The following is a 19,075-nucleotide window of genomic DNA, read 5'->3' as shown; positions in this document are numbered from 1 at the left end:
ATAGAAGCTTGCCTTACCATTGCCTTAGCACTGCCGAATGTTACCTATTCATCAAAACAAAACTTTCTCCTACCTTTGTAGGAAATACAGGGAACCACAGCGATAAGAAAGGGACAACGCTTCACTCATCACAGGCTATGAAATGCAAGAAGATAGTCCAGAGAAGTAGGAAGAGAAATATATGAGCTAATAAACTGTCATGAAACAAAACAAATCAATTAAAGAAAAAAAAAGAAAAGATATACATACATTTGCCAGAATTAAGTTTCTGTATTGCAAATCAGAGGTAGTCACCAGCCATCACAATTCTCATGAAATGTGTTAATTACTTGTGCCTAAAACTACAGGCAAACTAGGAGATGAGAGAGCTCTCTTTTTACTAAGAAAGCTCCTTTAATCTTGCATTTCTGAGCATGCCCACCAGCATCCAGGTTCGATCATCTGATATCTAACTCCCATCTAAATTCCCTTCAAGCAGAGCAATGAGGCAAAGAGTGTAGTCAAAGCTACCAATGGCCAACGGACATGGTGCTGGGCAACTGACTTCAGGTGTCCCTTCCTGGGCAGGGGATTTGGACCAGATGGACCCAGAGGTCCCTTCCAACTTCAGCCATTATGCTACTTTGTGATCGCCCTTCCCAGTGTTCTGAAATTTCTGTAGTTTTTCAAATTTTATAAAAAAACAGGGAACTAGTGCTGATCCTTTATTTGTGCACATGAGAATTATAAGAGGCTTCCTGATACAAAAACTTTGCAACTACTAGATATTGTTAACAACATCCATTAGCTTTACTAATGGAGTTGACGGTCCTTCATTTCTTTTAGATTATACAAACACATCTTCAGAAGTGCAAAATGTTTTAAGATAAGACAAATGTTTTAAGATTTTCCTTAACTTTTCTCATTATGTACAGATATATTCTGCTCACTTAGTAACAGGCTAATGCCATTAATAGATCAATTAATGAATTTTAAAAGCCTCCTACAATAAAATGAGCTAGCTATGCATTTTCTTCACTATGTTGATTTTCTTCGCACTTCATAATTATTGGTTTGTAGTGCAGCCTATTTATATCCACTTTTACATTTATTATTTAACAATTTTGTTCAGTTGTCTGATGTGAAGCAGGAAGGGTCTGGGCTCTTTGGCTTCTTTTTTTTTTTAATGCTTCACTCTACTGTTTTCTTTCAGTGATACGTAATAACAACTACTAAATTAAAGGGGAATTTGGCAGTAATGTGTCTTCTGGTTCAAATAACCTCAATGACAGAGTTATTAATGACATTTTTCTTGAATATATGCTGTATCAGCTTTCTGCATCAAGGGCTATAGGATTGTTGCCAGACAGTCACACAATATGACTCTTATTTGGCCTTTCTCATTCCAGTATCCCTCCTTGCTTCCCTTGTTTCATAGATTGTGGGGCTACTTGAAATTCTGTTTGTGCCTTTGCTAACTTATTTTGTTTGTGAATCAAGAAACTGATGCATGATAGTAGCATAGCCTTGACACAAACAGGCTATCTACATTCTTCTCATGTGATTAAAAAAAATGCTACCCAGGAACATCTTTTTCATGTGGCTGTGTTTGTTCCTCTCTCTTTTCCTCTTCCTTATTTGATTACCATATTAAAGTAAGGGCCAGTATCCAGGTGTAGTATTATGAGCTGAGATTTTCAGAAAATTGTGTTTCCCACATCTTTTTGTTGATACGCCACTTCATCATGCTTGCAGGTAAGTCAGAAATCAGGGAAGCAAGCCCACAGCTAAGCAGGAGAGTCATCAATAGTCTTTCTCCTATCTGTTGTACACCTGCTTGTTCTTTGTATTGGAGACAGTACTATTAAGAATTAGAAAGGCTGGAAGTATACCTTCAGCTGTAAAAGTCTGAGGTAAATCTTATTTAGCTTATATTGCTAGGAATACATAATCCAATTTAGGAATTCCTTTATTAGCCAAAAACTCTGTCTCTCTTAGTCTGCCTGCACCTTATTCTCACAGGTATGTCTACAGTGAAGTGTTAATCTACATACTTAGTTACATCTTCAGTGCCTGATTTTTAATCTCTGTCAATAATTGACTCAATCCTTTGTTGCTACATGTGCTTCCATAGTTAATGCATATTTCTGTTACTTACATTGTTCAGAAGGATTGAGCGATTATTGCTTTACTTTGGGTTTATAAATATACTCCAACTGTGATGAGACTCATATAGGTTATCAACACTCATGCAACAGACTGAAACTTCATCAGTCTTATGTTTTGAATCAGTGACATTAACAGCACTTTCTTAGTATTGCAGTGCTGTTCAGACTTGCTTAACTTGCATTGAAATTCACAGCTGTGCAGGATTCATTTCAATACTTCTTCCAATACCAGACCAATACTTTGAAATATGGCTTAGCATTTCTTGCTTTCAGAAGTAATTATGAAAATGTAATGGAGATTCCAGTGTGCATTACTAGTTCACCTGACGACACAGAATCAGAGAATGGTTGAGGTTGCAAGGGACCTCCAGAGATTATGTAGTCCACCCCTCCTACTCAAGCAGGGTTACCTAGAGCATGTTACACAGGATGGCATCCAGGTGGGTTTTAAATATCTCCAAAGAAGAAGACTCCACAACCTCTCTGGGCAGCCTGTACCAGTGCTCTGTCACCTGAACTGTAAAGAAATTCTTTCTCATATGAACCACATTCTGTTCTGTCAGGGAATGTTAATGGTACCACCACTGACAAGATTGCTTTTTAGGCATGTGTAAAATACAAGGATACTAAAGTTAGCTTCAGAGTAACCACCTTGTGAATCAGCCTAGTCATGACACTGGACACAGCATGTGGGTTATTTTATTTGAAGTCCATAAATAACTTCCAATAAAAATTCAGAAGAGTGATGGACTGAGATTTACAGCTATGAAAGTGAGAGCAGAATTTGAGATTTCAGAGCAGATTTTAATAGCTATTCAGTGACAGTTTTTTTTTTTTTTTTCCTCCCTCTCAGGACAGTGGTTGTCTTCTTTCTTTTTGGGAACAATTGATTCCCACAGCCTGGGAAGACACTAAAAAACAACATATGAACTCTCTTGACTCATCCAAGGTTATATTTCCATTAGCAAATAAGAAAAGGAGAAAGATGAGTTTGGGTAGTTGGGGCATTGAGCAGAGACTGATGGACTTATTGCTTTCAGAGTTTGCTTCTGGGTATTCCAATGTACGTTTTGCTTTTAAGAAAAGAGGAGTATTTAGGAGAGCTCAATATTGCTTTTGATTTCTTAGTGGGCTTAAATATTTTGTAACTATTTGTCTTTTAACAAGGCTTTTAATACTTGCATATTTAAACACTACTGCTCTGCAACCGTAGCGTCAAACATGACACACAAGTTTTAATAGTTTGTGCTTAGTTTTCACAAATGGTGCCTCCAGGAAACACAAAGGGCTTCAAATACTGGTTCAGATTAGTTGAGATAAATAACAAACCAATTTGACATGTTACTTCAAAACTAGAGCCTTTTAAAACATGTTCTTACAACTCTTTTGGGCAATCTCATGGCAAGGATGGTATCTGCAATTATGACTCTGGTAAGTTAAGATAAGACAGATCTTACTTTTGTCCTAGTATAAAACTTGATTTCAGCAAGAATGCATTACCTCAAAGAAGGAGGTTTGAACTTTAATCAGAGCTACTGATAAATGACAATGACTCATTTGCTTTTCTTTCCTTTGAAAGGCGTTCACATTTTAGCATGTACTTGAATATGAAACCACCCAGAACCCTATATAAAGGACTTTCAAAGACTCCTCCTGTTAGTACACCCTACTGGGCCGATATAAGGTAAGAGTTATGTATCTCCCTGGATAATTCTATAGATGCCAAAGACATATTTTATGTTACAATCAGAATGCCCTTATTTTTCCATTATATGCTATTTAGATGCTAACTTAAAAAAATGCTTCAAAGTACTTTTGTGGTAAGAGTATCTATTTTTTTTTTGTTTTGTTTTGCAGTTTTGCAAGTTTTGCAGCTTTAGGTTGGCAGTGGAATTAAAATATGAAATAGAAATAACATAGAAATCAATAGAACACAAGTAGAAATTAAATGGATTTTAATTGCAAATTAAATAAACATTAAAGTATGAAATAGAAATAGAATGGAAACTGAAATTCAAAATAGAAATTAAAGAATAAATCATTAGAAATAGAAAATAAAAGCAGTGGCTAGCGTGGAAAAAAAGATCCCAAGTCACGAATATGTTTACATGTTTTTATGATCATATTTCTTTCTGACTTCTTGGAAGGGTTCTCCATTCTTCAAGATGGAGATGATTTTGAAAGAGCCAGAATAAAAAAAAATTCATGGCATTTTAGAATTATTTTTGTTAAAATAGAATTTGCACCTCGAAAGTCGTATCCTGGTCTCTTTATTTTTACTAGGTGACCCTCTAACTTTGTCTTGGCACTGTGAAGTAACTTTTTCAAAGGATGATTCCGAACAGTGGTTTTTAATTTCACATTTCAAAACTAACCCCCTAGAAATCATAGCTATGAATGATCTCTGGGGCTGTAAATCAGCCTCATCTCTGCTTCACTGCAGTCAGTAATGTTGAAGGGCCCTTTGGGACCTACGGTGGTATCACTGAGACGAGAATCTTATCATTGCCAAACATTGCTAAAAATCCCTTTCAGCATTTCCCTTCTCCCTTTTGTAGGATGAATTAAGTCCAGCAGGGGCTCTGATGCAGGCATCTTAGTGAATTCTAATTAATTGTATTACTCCCAGCTTCAATTCCCAGAGTTAAACAAATCAGCTTTAAAGTCTATGCTGAGATATTTCTTTTGATGTGCAATGTCTTTTTTTTTTTGCCATTTTATTTGTTGAAAAATACCATGTTTTCACTTTGAATTTCTTCCCAACAAAAAGCTTTCTCTTTGAAGCCAGAAATGAGATGAAAGGGAAGTTATTGTGTGGCTGTAGTGGTGCTATTTGGAGACTGCTCATTATTGGCAAAACAGAGATCTCATAGCTGTTGGTGGCTTTGAGCATGGCCTATGGGGGTTAACCTCTGAACATAGAGGACGGTGATTTAGATACCTGTTGCCTGTTTAGCTAGTCTGATTTTAACCAATAAATTGCAGAGTCTGCTTGGGGACTCTGTTTTCTGAATTGGATGGAGATGATAGAGCTGAAAGTGCACCTTGGTCAATGCATATTTCCCTACTGTTCCCAAAGTATGAAGCAGGGCTGATCAAAGAAAAGGCTCAAGAGCAGATTGTCTGGTGAAGGGAGTAGCAGAGGTTAAACAGCAAAAAGAGAGTGCCTGTGAGTAAGGGAATCTGGGGAATTAGTTGGGGATTTTCCTCTAAATGTGAAAGAAACATACTCTGCAGGTCTGCTCACCTTTGGACTGTGTCCTTTCTCATCACAGCCAAAGGTAGATCACTCAAGATTAATCTACCTTTTAACAAGTGTATGTGCTTGTGGGAAATGCACCCTTTAAACTTGTTGTGGTTTAACCCGGCTGGCAGCTAAACACCACACAGCCGTTCGCTCACCCTCCCCCCTCCCTCTCTGGGATTGGGGAGAGAAACGGGAAAGTGAAGCCTGTGAGTTGAGATAAAGACAGTTTATTAAGACAGGAAAATAATAATAACAATAATAATAATAGTATTAATAATAATAATGTGTAAGAAAACAAGTGATGCACCATGCAATTGCTCACCACCTGCTGACCGATGCCCAGCCTATTCCCGAGCAGCCGGCCCCCCCACCCCGGCCAGCCACCCCTATATATTGTTTAGCATGACGTCAGATGGTATGGAATACCCCTTTGGCCAGTTTGGGTCAGCTGTCCTGGGTCTGTCCCCTCCCAGCTCCTGCTGCACCCCCAGCCTGCTCGCTGGCAGGACAGAGCGAGAAGCCGAAAAGTCCTTGGCCCGGTGTAAACACCGCTCTGCAACAATTAAAACATCAGCATGTTATCAGCGCTCTTCTCACCCTAATCCAAAACATAGCACCCTACCAGCTACTAGGAGGAAAATTAACTCTGTCCTAACTGGAACCAGGACAAAACTAATATTTATCTAATGAGAAATGTAGAATTGATTGATCTGATTGACATTTATACCTGTATTGTGCAGCCCAGAGAATGGAGACAGAGACTGGAGGTGAAATTGCTATTGTGGGAATAGCATGCAACTTTCCTGGAGGTAAGTTTTGGGTAAATACAAAGCAGGATGCTGAATGAATATTGAAAAGCACATTCACTTATTAAAGTTGAGGTGGCATAAAAGAATATATTTCTCTCTTACTTTTCTGGAATTCATTGCTTTGCTACTTGTAGGATCTTTTTAAAAGTTCACACTGTGGTGAGAATCATTTGGTTCAAATTTGTCCACTGAGAGCGAGATGTGCAGTTCTGGCTGTGGGCAGGACATGGAGCTATATACGTGAAACTCATGCGGACAAACAATATGTCAGGAGTGATTTGAGGTTTCTGCATTCTGAGATTAGATGGTTGGAGATGTTTAGATAGCTGTGAGAGCTTTCTAGGTTCTTCTGCTGCTCTGAAGCTGTCAGTACTCCAGTAAAGCACTATAAAATGTGTAGCAGCAGTCTCTTACTGCAGCATTAAACACTAATTTGATTCAAGCCATTTATTGGTCCAGACACCCCAGTAAAGAGCCTCTCTTCAGATACATTGTTCTTGGTTACATCTCCGTGCAATAAATGCAACTTGTGTCCTGATCCTGCACTGCGCATCTTCAGAGCTTTTTTAATGAACCTGCCTCAAAAGAAGTTGAGTGATGGGAACCCTTAAACTACTCCATGTGTAGCTAGTGTCCTTGGCTATGTCTATGATGATGGACTAACCAGGGATGGTTAACTTTAGGTGGGACTGCTGTCCTACAGTCATTGTTACTGTTATCACAGTCTCCATCCCAGTGTTGGCCCATGCCAGAGCTCCCCTGGTCAGTGCTTGGGCATGATACAGATTACCACCAGCATGCCACAGGGAAGTGGAAGCTGGGAGGAGGATAAATGTGGGACACAGTGTGGATGCCATGTTAGCTGGTTTCAGGGCTAAGAGGATAGCATAGACATAGCCTCAGTGCCCATAGTTGGAGTTCTGGATCTCAACCACAGAATCATAGAATCATTTAGGTTGGAAAAGACCTTCATGATCATCAAATCCAACTATCAACATGACCTACCAAGTCCCATCACTAAACAGTGTCCCTTAGTGGCATGTCTACATTTCTCTTAAATGGCTCCAGGGATGGGGACTCCACCACTTCTCTTGGCAGCCCATTCCAATGTTTGACCACCCTCTCTGCGAAGAAAGTCTCCCAGTCTAAACTTCCCCTGGAACAACTTGAGACTGCTTCCTTGTGTTCTATCACTTGTCACCTGAGGAAAGCAACCAACACCTTCCTCGATGAAACCTCCTTTCATGATGCCATTGGCCTTCTTGGCCACCTGTAGGCACTGCTGGCTCATATTCAGACAGATATCGACCAGCATTCCCAGGTCCTTTTCTGCTGGGCAACTTTCCAACCACTCTTTCCAAGCCTGTATCACTTTGAGGGTCTGTTATAACCCAAGAGCAGGATCTGGCACTTAGCCTTGTTGACTATCATGTGATTAGTTCATTGATCGATCTAGCTTATCCAAATCCCTCTGCAAAGCCTTCCTACCCTCAAGAAGATAATCAGGCCCACATAACTTACTATTGTCTACAAACTTATTGGGGGTGCACTTGATCCCCTCATCCAGATGACTGATAAAAATATTAATCAAAACCAGCCCCATTACTGAACCCAGACGAATACCAGATGGTGACCATCTACCAACTAGATTAAACTCCATTCACTTTGATTCTTTGATGGCCAACTTGCTAGAGATATTTTACTTGCTTGGAAAAACATCTTAAATCTTCTTGAGAGATTATTAAGAGTTTTGTGGGGTAACTTTACATTTAAGCATGCAGTGAAAGGATCAGTCATTCCTTTCCATCCTCCTGTCACCAAAGAATAATAATTTCTTTATCTGTGGTGATTCTACTTCAGCAAACTAGATATATACATGGGAGTTCCATGTAACAGATTGTACATTTCTACATATACATGGTGAAGGGGAGAACATAACTTAATCTTCTTTGAAATATTTGTACAACAGGTGAAGGAATTGACAATTTTTGGAAAGTCCTGGAGGAAGGCATAAACTGCACAGTAGAAATACCCCCAGAGAGGTTTGACACCAAAGAGTGGTATGATCCAGACAGTAACAAGCCAGGAAAAGCATGTACGACACGTGCTGCTCTTCTCAATGAGTAAGTCTGTTACTGTGCTGTGGCACAGATTTTTTTTGTAATTAGACTAATGTGTCCAGCCTTTCAGAGAGTACAAGCCACAGGGAGACATTACAAATTGGACCTAGGAACAGGTTTTCTTTTATGACAGGTTTTCTCACATGACAAACTTGCAGTTATCAAATTGCAGGAGTTCCTGTTATATGACATTTATGAGCACATTTATTCACAGGCCACATAGGATCTTTGGTTACATAATCCAACTTGTATGTTCATACCCAGCATGTCTTGATGTCACCTGTCACACAACAGGTGTGTATGCATTTTGGGTATGCACAAGTGCATGTGCATTATGCATGAGGTGGTATATACCATAACTGAGGTGGGCTACAGCCTGCCAGAGAATTCGTATGTCTACTTACAGACTGTGGAGGAAGGTGGCAGAGTATGGGCTCTGAGCTATATGAACTGCCTGGTGAATCTTGTCCAGCTTCAGCTTGAAGTTTGGCCAGCTCTGCCAGACCTTAGGACCTAATACTGTTCTGGCTCTAATTTAAATGAAGCTGAGACAATTTAGAGACAAAGCAAGAAAGTCTGTTTGCTAGATGGTCAAGAAAGGGATCTTTGTTACACTTGCTTGTAAACCTGACTATACATAATTTAATAAAAATCTTGCTTTTACCTGGACTGATACTGTTATGTATTCAAAAATAAACATTTTCATTATTCGCCCTCTTTATCCAAGTCAGTCCTTCATCATACTGGTGGATTATGTATGTATAAATATCCTAGTGTACAGAGAAGACATGGAGAAGCAACCTGCAGTATGTATCCCTTTACATCCCTGATGTCTCGTGAAATTATATCAGAGATATCAGCACAGCTGTATGAGGGCTATTACTTGTGCTAAGAATAGCAAACTACAGTCAGATCAACATAAGTGTCTTTAGTTTTAAATACACATTTCCCAAAAATCCTCATGCCTTTTTTTCCAATGAGAAGTTGACATGTGCAGAAGTAATCTTATTGGCTCCTGGGATTAACACTTAACAGGTTTGGATTGTGAGACCCAGAATTACTTACTTAAGTAATTAGTCTCCTATTAGACATTTAATTCTCCTCTAAAGTCAAGAAAAGACAGAAGGCCATACAAATGTGATCTTGGGATACAAGATTAAGTCTGAGCTTGGTTGTTTGAAAGTGTGGGCTTATTTTTAAAGACTTCTTAAAGATAAACACACATAAACGCATAAAATATTTTACATTTATTATTAGAGGGGTACAGGCATCTCTTGGAAGCATCTGAGCTGGTCCTATATCTGTTAGTTTTAAACTGTAAAGCCATTGGTCCACATTGCCTTTAAATAACTTAGAAGACAATATCTATTTAAAACTTGTTGCCAGGGATGACATTGCAGCAGAGGGAGTCTCATTCTGCAAATTTTCTTAATGTAAGGAGTCCTATTGGTACCAGTGGGATAATTCAACAGTGTGAATAAAAATCTTGATGCGTGGTCTTACAACTCTGAAATGTGGAATAGTTGATAAAAATACATATTTTGTGGCAGGAAATAAAATATCTTTGGCCTATAATATTTTCCTTCTGAATTTCACAAACAGGAACTGTGGTTTCAACATCACTTATGGCTTTGCTTTTCATGACATTGCAAAAAATGTATACTTTGGGTCTAGAAATAAATGTGTATTGTATACATATTATACCATTTTCTGGTCTATGTATTTTTAACAGATTTAATGTATTTGACAACCACCTATTTGGAATTAATAATATGGAAGCTGAATCCATGGATCCACAACAGAAGTTACTGGTAGAATGCACATACAAAGCACTGGAGGATGCAGGAGTCCCCGTAGAAGCCATCAGTGGCACCAAAACAGGTGTTTTTGTTGGTAAGAAAATTTCATGGTGAATAATGTCCATTTTAACCTCATAAAGAATGGAACACTCTTTTGTAAACTTTATTTGTATCTCTGGCATTGGAGAACTTAAGGCTACAGTACTATGACACTACTGGTTATTTTTTGGTGGAGAAAGAGTATTAGGTTACTCTAGAAGTTCATCATATAATTAACGTATCTACTGTTAGGTGTCCGTATTAGTGTCTTGAGGCACTGAAGTGCTTATGGACTTGAGATCGCCTGTATTCCATGTATGTCAAGTTCAGAGCTGTACATCCCTTTTGTTTTCTCATGTTAATGTGACATGTTTGATATTTTCATAGGTCTTATGAATCGAGACTATGAAATCATAAAAAGCAAATCATCGAGTGAAATAAATCATTATGCTGGTACCGGAACAGCAATGAGCATAGCTGCTAACAGGGTGTCCTACACATTTAATCTGACTGGACCATCGCTGACAATTGACACTGCTTGTTCGTCATTTCTTTTTGCTCTGCACTATGCCTTGCGAGCAATTAAATCAGGTAATGGACTGAAGAGATGGTAAGCAAAGAAGTTAGGATTGATACTTAATATTTTAGAATTGCTTCAGTGAATTAATAAAACTTTCTGTAGACTCATCTTCAGTGATAGAGTACTAAAAGATTCTAGTGCCTCAGAAATATTCACCATACGTGTAGAAGAAGGAAACCTTTTGCTGTAAGGAATTGTGTTACTTTCTTAACCATATCCTCATGTAGTTTTAGAGAACTGTATTGGTTTCTCTTTCAATGATGTACCTCAGTGACAGATTCCAGTCCTGAAAATTAAAATATCTCAAATAATGAATAGTATTATTAATATAGCCTGTCTATAATAACTGCCTTTTCAATCCATTAAGTTAAAGACAATTAAAATGTTTCTGTCTATCATCTTGGACCTCTCAACATGACTATGTTTCTGTTTTATTCCAGGAGATTGTGAAGCAGCTATTTGTGGTGGTGTAAACTGCATAATAGAACCCTGCACCTTTGTATCTCTCAGTAAAGCAAAAATGATCTCTCCAGAGGGAATAAGTAAACCCTTCTCTAAAAAGGCAGATGGCTATGGAAGGGGAGAAGGCTGTGGTGTTGTTTTCCTCAAACCACTGAAAAAGGTAAGATTGTTTGTGAAGTAGTCTAAAAGAAGACTGGTTGCTTGCTTGAATTTTTTATTTCCGATTCCAATAATTACTCTAGAAAAAAGGCTTTTCTAATTCAAGCTTAATATTAACAACCATTTATGCACTTCTCCTAGCATGGGAAAGACATCCCAAATTTAAAAGTTAGTATTACTGTCTGTCTGTTCTTGGTTCTTTTTCTCCTATATAGGGAAAGCATGAGATTATTAAAGATAATTTTCTCTCTCTGTGAAACAGGCAATGGAAGACTTCAGCAAAATCTGGGGTGTTATAAACATCAGTGCAGTAAATCAGAATGGTAGGTCTATAACTCCAATCACAAGACCATCTCAAATAGAGCAAGAGAACTTACTGCGCAGCATTTATGAAACTCATGTCAATCCCTCCATTGTGCAGTATATTGAAGCACACGGTACAGGAACTGCTGCTGGAGACCCTACTGAAGCTGCAAGCCTAGGTAGTATCATTTGTAAAAACAGATCTTCGCAAGTTCCCATTCTGAAAATCGGTTCAGTGAAAGGAAATATTGGCCACACTGAATCCGCTGCTGGAGCAGCAGGGTTAATCAAAGTGCTTCTAATGATGCATCATGGAAAGATTGTTCCATCTTTGCATTACTCAAAGGAGATGAGCAGCATTGATACAGAGAAGTTAAACCTTGCAATTCCCACAACTGTTGAGCCCTGGGAAGACTCCGGTGAGTATGGAAGGGTGGCTGGCATCAACTGCTTCGGATTTGGAGGAACCAATGCCCATGTTGTAGTCAGGCAGGTTAAGCAGCCAGAGCCTCTTCCTGCCTTTAAGAGGCCACTGGAATTAGTTCTGCTGTCTGCAGCATCTAGTAAGTCCCTTCAGATGACAATTGCAGATACAGCTGACCAGCTGAGCACAAGAAACTCCATAACTCTCCCAAGCCTGGCCTATACCTCTGCCTGCAGAAGAAGCCATGCCAACTACAGGTACCGAAAAGCATTTGTCACAAACTCTCTCCAACACTTGCAGCAAGAGGTTATGTCAGCAAGAAGCACTGAATTTGCCATGTCAAAGGTGGAGCCACAGCTGGTGTTCGTGTTCTGTGGCAATGGTGTAACGCTGAAGGAGTTCAGTGAGGCAATGCTGAGCTCAGAGCCCCTGTTCAGAGACAAGTGTAAGGAAATAGAAGCACTCTTTCAGAAACATGCTCCTATCAGCCTCCTGCCAGCAAAAGGTCGCAGCTCGAAGGAGTTACTGAATCCGGAACTCTCCCAGCCCATGCTTTTCACCCTGCAGGTTGCCTTAGCTTCCCTTCTGAAGTACTGGGGCATTAAGCCAGTCGCTGCTGTTGGCCACTCAGTGGGGGAAATTGCAGCAGCACATTTTGCTGGGTACCTTTCCCTGGCAGATGCTGTCAAAGTGATTTATCACCGGAGCAGGCTGCAGGCAAAGACTCCCAGTGGCAGGATGTTGGTGGTTGGAAATATCCCTGTTCAAGAGATAGCTGAATGTCTGCATCCCTATTCAGGAAAGGTGTGCATTGCAGCTTTCAACAGCCCAGTTTCATGCACCTTGTCTGGAAATCCGGATGCTGTGGATGCGGTCCAGAAAGATTTAGCTCAAGCTTTCAGCCAAAGAAACATCTTTCTTCATGTTTTAAATGTCCCAGCTGCCTACCACAGCCCCAGCATGGATATGATACTTGGGGAGTTGGAAGAGACCATACAGCCTTTAGAAAAACAGAAGGGGGAAATTGAAGTAATTTCAACGCTGACTGGGATGGCTGCTTCTGCAAATGACTTCATTCAGGGCAAATTCTGGGCCCGGCATACTCGTGAGCCTGTTGCTTTCACTCAAGCCATAGAAACTGCAGCTAAAGACAGGGAAAATGTGGTGTTTGTGGAAATAAGTCCTCACCGAGCATTGCAGCGAAGCATAAAAGAAACTCTAGGGAGAGTCACTCATGTGTTCTCTTCTTTGCAGTCTGATGTGGAGTATCAGACACTCTTTAGCCTAGTAGGAAATCTGTTTGAACTGGGATATAATCCCAACTGGCAGCACTTTTATAATGGCTATCAAAGTGTTCCAGTGGCCATTCCACGGTACCAATTTGATCGTAAAAAAGTCACGACCTCTCCAGCTATCCATCAACAAGCAAACCAAAGAGGTGTCAGCTCCAGTCATCCTTTGATTTATAACATGAACAGTGACAGCACAGAATTTGGCTGCCTGCTCTCTCAGGACACAACATCCTACTTATATGAGCATAAGAACAATGGTGTGCCTTTAGTCCCTGGTGCTTTTTATGTAGAGCTTGGTCTGGCCTGTGTGATGAGCAGCTCAACACCTAAAGTGCCTCTGAGTACTTGCCAGTTGAGTATCAGCTTTTCAGCACCATGTGTTCTCACACAGAATTCCCAAGTCTTGAATATCAAGCTGAGACCACAAAAAGTAGTGACAGCCTTTGAGATACTCTCTTCCTCCAATGCAGTTTATGCTTCAGGCCAAGTTACAAAAATGTCTGATGCTGTTGTGGAAGAAAGCAGCATCTCCTTCCAAGACGTCTATCACAGATGCAGGTCAGTGATTAGCACAGAGGATGTTTATGAAGCACTGTCTCAGGTTGGCTTTCAGTACGGCTCCGTATTCAGGCAGCTCAGTGATGTGCATTATTGCCAAGAACTAAAGGAAGCTATAACAAGCATAAAGGTGAACAAGGAGACTGTCAGAGAGATGTACAGCTACTGTATTCATCCAGTGCTGCTAGACTGTTTTCTGCAGATGACTGCGGTCATGACCTCAAAGACATTGCAGTCCGGAGCAGGCTTTCCCTCAGGGATAGGCAGCCTGGTGGTGCTCCGACCACTGGAGGAAGAAATGATGATATACATGAGAACAAGTAAATCCATTGGGAACTGCTTAGAGGTCTGTGGATGCTTCATGGACAAACATGGCTCTGTTTTGGCTGAACTCAAGCGTGTTGCCATCACTTTCATGAAGCAAGCGTCTTCCAGAGACAACGAGTTCATGTTTGAAAACAAGTGGGCAGAAGTCTTTCCTTCACAGATGATTGGACATCTGGGTGCAATGCCCAGAGTCCTAGTGTTTGCTGACAAATTTGGGATAGCTGAACAGCTCAAAAAATATTTGCATCCTGATTCCGGATATGTTATGTATGAAGACTGGGAAGCCCTCTTGGAAGTCCACAGAGAGAACAAAATGAAAGCAGAGGTTAAGGATTATGATGAAATTCTGTTCTTGTGGGGAATTCAAAAGTTAAACGAAGAGTCCCCAGTCAAAGTGGTAGACCAACTGGCAAAGTGTTGTGAAGCCTATCGCCAAGTTATTGTGGCATTAAGAGAGAAAAAGTCCCACTGTTCAATCAGAGTTATCAGCTACAGAACAACAGAAAGAAATGTAGACCACATTAACTGTGCATTTGCACTTTATGGCATGACCAGAACTTGTGTTGTTGAAGTTCCAGAAATTACATTTCAGATAATTGACCTCAGCTCTTCCAGCTCCCTGGACATCTCAGCATTATCAGACGTTCTTAGCAAATACAGAGGTGAGGAATACCCAGAAGTTTACATCAGCCAAGGAAGAATTTATGTGGCTGAAATCAGGCGCACACCTTTTGTAGATGCAGATTACAGCCAACCCATAAGACCTCTCCATAATTCAGAAACATTCACTTTGTACACTGCTGATCCATACACAGCAAAAGACTTGTCTGCAGAGTTATACACCAGCACTACTACTCGGCTTGAAAAACAGAGCATTGAAATTCAAGTGGATAAAATATGTCTCCACTCAGAAGATTATTTTCCTATTAGTGTTTCTAGTCGGAACTTTGGTAATACACTGTACTGGAATTCCCAAGCAATAGACAAACACAGACTTTTAGCTCTTGATTTCAGTGGCACTGTAACGGCAATAGGTGTTGATGTGAAGAAAGTTAAAGTGGGAGATCACGTGGTTTCATGTTATCCAGCTGCTGCATCATCCAGAATTCAGATTCCAGGAACAGTTTGCTTCAATGTAAAGAAATTTCCTTGCTTTCAGAATGTCCCTTGTGTGTCATACTTTATAATTGCGTGGGAAATCTTAAGTCAGAGGTTACCCAAGGGGAAACATGGCAGAATTTTGGGTATTATTTCTAAGGAGCCATCATCAGTTTTGTGCCAAGTTCTTTCTGCAGCAGCAGAAGAGATGGGCTGGAAAGTTGTACTTGCAAGTCCATCTCCCGATGAGTTCCAGTGTATAAATGTATGTAATGCCCTTGTTGTTCTTCCTCCAGTACACAGACTGTCTCAGCAGGATTTGGCCCACATGAACTTTCTTAAAGATGTGGTTATAGTATGTGGCAATCAACAGTCTGAATGTATTCATAATGTCAGTGGATTTGATCATGAAAATATCAGCTTTCATGTCCTCACACTTAGTAGCATTTTACAGAAAGCATCTCTAAAGGAATTGCAAAAGACTATGCATGTGTGGCTCAGTTCAATAGACATGAAACGGTTTAAATCTCTGCCAGCTTCTGTTTTTCAGCAAAATGAGAGCTTTGAAAGTAAGCACTCTGTGATGTCATATTTTACTTGCAAATCTGTCCCACTTGCTGTACTGAGAAGGCAGAGGAACATCACCATGGTTTCAGATGTACCGGTGTATGAACCCCAGAAGAAGATATTTAAGCAGAATGCTGTTTATGTAGTAGCAGGGGGTCTCACTGGACTTGGCTTTGAAACTGTGAAATTTATTGCCAAGAATGGAGGAGGGTGTATTGCAATACTTTCCAGGAAAACTCCAAGTAATGAGAAGCAAGAAGAGATAAAGGCTTTGCAGAAGCAGTATGAAGGGAGCAAGATAGTGTTTGTGCAGTGTGATGTTACTTCAACCAACGATGTTGAGAAAGCTTTCCAGTCCATTGCAAAAATATTTGTAGGCAGTCCAATCAAAGGTGTCTTTCAAAGTGCTGTGGTTTTACATGATGGCCGTCTTGAAGTTCTGAAATTGGCTGACTTTCAGAAAGTTCTGAGCCCAAAAGTGGCAGGGACCATAAATCTTCACTGGGCTACCAAAGGCCATGAGCTTGACTACTTTGTGTGCTACTCCTCTGTTACTTCTTTTCTGGGAAATTCCACACAGGCAAACTATGCAGCTGCAAACTCTTTCCTGGATGTCTTCTGCCTCTACAGGAGGAACTGTGGGCTTTCAGGCCAATCCATTAACTGGGGTGCTTTGAACCTTGGCATATTGTTCAATCAAGACCAGATTCAGAGCATTCTGGCATCCAAGGGCATCGATGTCCTTCAAGTGCATGAAATTCATGAGTATCTCAGGAAGAGCTTACTTACAAATAACCCACAGCAAGCTGTTGTCAAACTCAATTTTCAGACTTTGTTTAATCATGTTTTTACTCGGATTTTATCACTCAAAAATCGCTTCAGGTCACTTATGTCAGAAGAATTCAGGAGCAAGCTTGAAATCTCTGAGAAAACTCAAGACCAAGGTACTGCTTTAGTCAAGTCTGAAGACTATATTACCTCACTGGTGAGTGAGCTCACTGGATTGACCCCAGACGAACTAACCATGAACACACTTCTTTCATCATTAGGCATAGACTCTATGTTAGCTTTGACAATTCAGAACCGCGTCTTTCAAGAAAGAAAGGTGGACATACCTCTCCTGAAACTGCTTGATCCTCACACCACTCTATCAAGTTTAGTAGTAGTTTTAGGAGATGCAACCAATGGAAATGAAGTTGTTGAGAAAAAAAACTCTGCAGATGATAGAGCAGAACAGGGGAGCTGGCTATAGGAATCTTCTCATCCAGGAAAGCTCTTTCAAGAATTGTGTAGTTTTCAACATAACTGGACCCTTTGTAGTATCGCAGAATATGTTATTGCAAAGACAAGGTAGAACATCTGGTTATGCTGAATGTATTCTTCTGTGTTGACCCAGAAAACCCCACACCGGTTTCTTCTGCTGTTGCACTATAGCTTTATTACTTTCAGTCAACATTCTGACTTGATCCTTTCAATATCTTTTACCTTTGTTTTCAGTATTTTTAACTGGAAGTAGGTAAACTAATACATACACAGTTATTTGGTAAATTTGTGTATTAAAGCACATTGCGTATTTTTAACCATATTAAAGTCTTGATGAAAATGATGAATTCACCATTCTAAATGATGAATGTCTATGTATAGTAACATTGTATTATCACAATTCATTACCATTATTATATTCTTAATGTATGATACTTTTTTTGATTATTATTGAATGTGTATAAGCTGGACATCTTTTGAAACACTCTTCTAGATGTGAATTTAAAAGGCTTCTTTCAAAAAAAAAAAACCAAACCTTTATATTTTCCTTATATCGTGTCTGCAAAAATGTTAACAAAAATGTCAGTAAAATAACCATTTTTGTTAGTCTTTCATGAAAGACCAAAAAATAAACAAGTATAGTCCAAAAGTTTAGAAAGCAAAAGCTAAAGTGTACCTCTGTCCTATTTTAATTTTTGTCCTTCCCCACTCTCCGAGTTTAAATCTTCCTAATCATAACAGCTGCCCCTTACTTTACACCAAAAAGAAAATATCAACTTTTCCCCCAAAGACGCTGGAGGAAACTATTTTTATAATCTATTTAAATGAGAACAGGGTCTTTGTGTTGTTTCTCCATTTTATACCTAATTACCATTTCCCTCTCAGATATCCCTTGCAGTTCCAGCAGTTTTCCCCAGTGCATGGAGCATCCAGCCGTACCCTAACACAGGGACAGCACAGCGCCTGGCTGGGAAGGCAGGGGACCTCTGAAATAATGGAACCAAGGCATGGTTTGCTTGCTTTGTTAAGGAGCACTGACTTCACCTAGAGGGACAACACATCAGCATCAAATGGTTGGGGAGGAATAGCCTTTATTCATAGCGTCATTAAAGAACTGTGGCTGGAAGAGACCTCAAAAGGTCGCTATGTCCAATCTCTTGCTCAGGGAGGATCAATACCAAATTCAGACAAGTTTGCTGATAGCTTTGTCTAGTCAAGTCAGGAAAATGTTCAAGGATGGAGATGCGACTGCTTCTTTGAGCAACATGTTCTAGTCCTTAATTATCCTCATAGTGACTTTTTTCCCCTTATAATCAGATGAATGTTCATCCACCATGTACCTCCATAAAGCCCCTGACTTTCTCTTTTTGGTAACATCTTACATATTAGGAGGCTGGTATTAGGTGCTCCTGAAGCTCTCTCTTCTCCAGGCTGAACAAGCCCTGTTCCCTCAGCCTCTCCTCGGAGCTCTGGTGCTCCAGCCCCCTATCATCTTCAAGGCCCTCTGCTGAGCTCACTCAAGATTATCAATATGTTTCCCATACTGGGCTGGTGGAGGTGGGGTGTCCAAAACTGGATCATTGTTCCAGATGGGTAAAGAGTGCTGAGTAAATCAAGAGAATAATTTCCCTTGATCTACAGGCTGTGCTCTTGCTGATGCAGTCCAGGATGCTGTTAGCCTTCATCAGTGCCAGCAGGCACTGTGGACTCAAGTTTAGTTCACTGCCTGCCAGGACTCACAGGTCCTTTTCATCCCAACTGCTCAACAGCCTGTACTGCTGCAGGGCTTAGTCTGTTTCCTGTGCAGGACTTGGCATTCCTCTGCTGAATTTCATGAAGCTCCTGTCAGCTCATTCTTGTAGCCTGTCCAGGTCGCTTGTG

At 40.1% G+C, this 19,075-nt stretch overlaps 1 protein-coding gene across 1 annotated transcript; it reads left to right on the top strand.

Moving 5' to 3' along the window:
• Nucleotides 1-3,245: 3,245 nt before the first annotated feature.
• LOC308188836 (uncharacterized protein) lies at nucleotides 3,246-18,102 on the top strand. Its single transcript, XM_080578261.1, has 7 exons — nucleotides 3,246-3,831; nucleotides 6,135-6,203; nucleotides 8,173-8,326; nucleotides 10,056-10,216; nucleotides 10,549-10,752; nucleotides 11,182-11,363; nucleotides 11,625-18,102. Exons 2-7 carry the CDS (start codon nucleotides 6,143-6,145, stop codon nucleotides 17,181-17,183), a joined length of 6,321 nt encoding a protein of 2,106 aa, XP_080434387.1. The 5' UTR covers nucleotides 3,246-3,831; nucleotides 6,135-6,142; the 3' UTR covers nucleotides 17,184-18,102.
• The last annotated feature ends 973 nt before the right edge of the window (nucleotides 18,103-19,075 follow it).

Source organism: Anser brachyrhynchus, assembly GCF_964034855.1.
Source record: "Anser brachyrhynchus genome assembly, chromosome: 2".
Classification (NCBI taxonomy): Eukaryota; Metazoa; Chordata; class Aves; order Anseriformes; family Anatidae; genus Anser; species Anser brachyrhynchus.
Note: the sequence above shows the minus strand (reverse complement) of the source record. Positions and strands in the feature narration are given on the sequence as shown.

Bases quoted from the DNA above. Each gene is read 5' to 3' on its own strand.
- LOC308188836 (XM_080578261.1), top strand. From the start codon at position 6,143: ATGGAGACAGAGACTGGAGGTGAAATTGCTATTGTGGGAATAGCATGC. The intron at 10,753-11,181 runs GTAATGGACTGA...GTTTTATTCCAG, and splicing joins CTTGCGAGCAATTAAATCAG to GAGATTGTGAAGCAGCTATT. The intron at 11,364-11,624 runs GTAAGATTGTTT...TCTGTGAAACAG, and splicing joins TCCTCAAACCACTGAAAAAG to GCAATGGAAGACTTCAGCAA.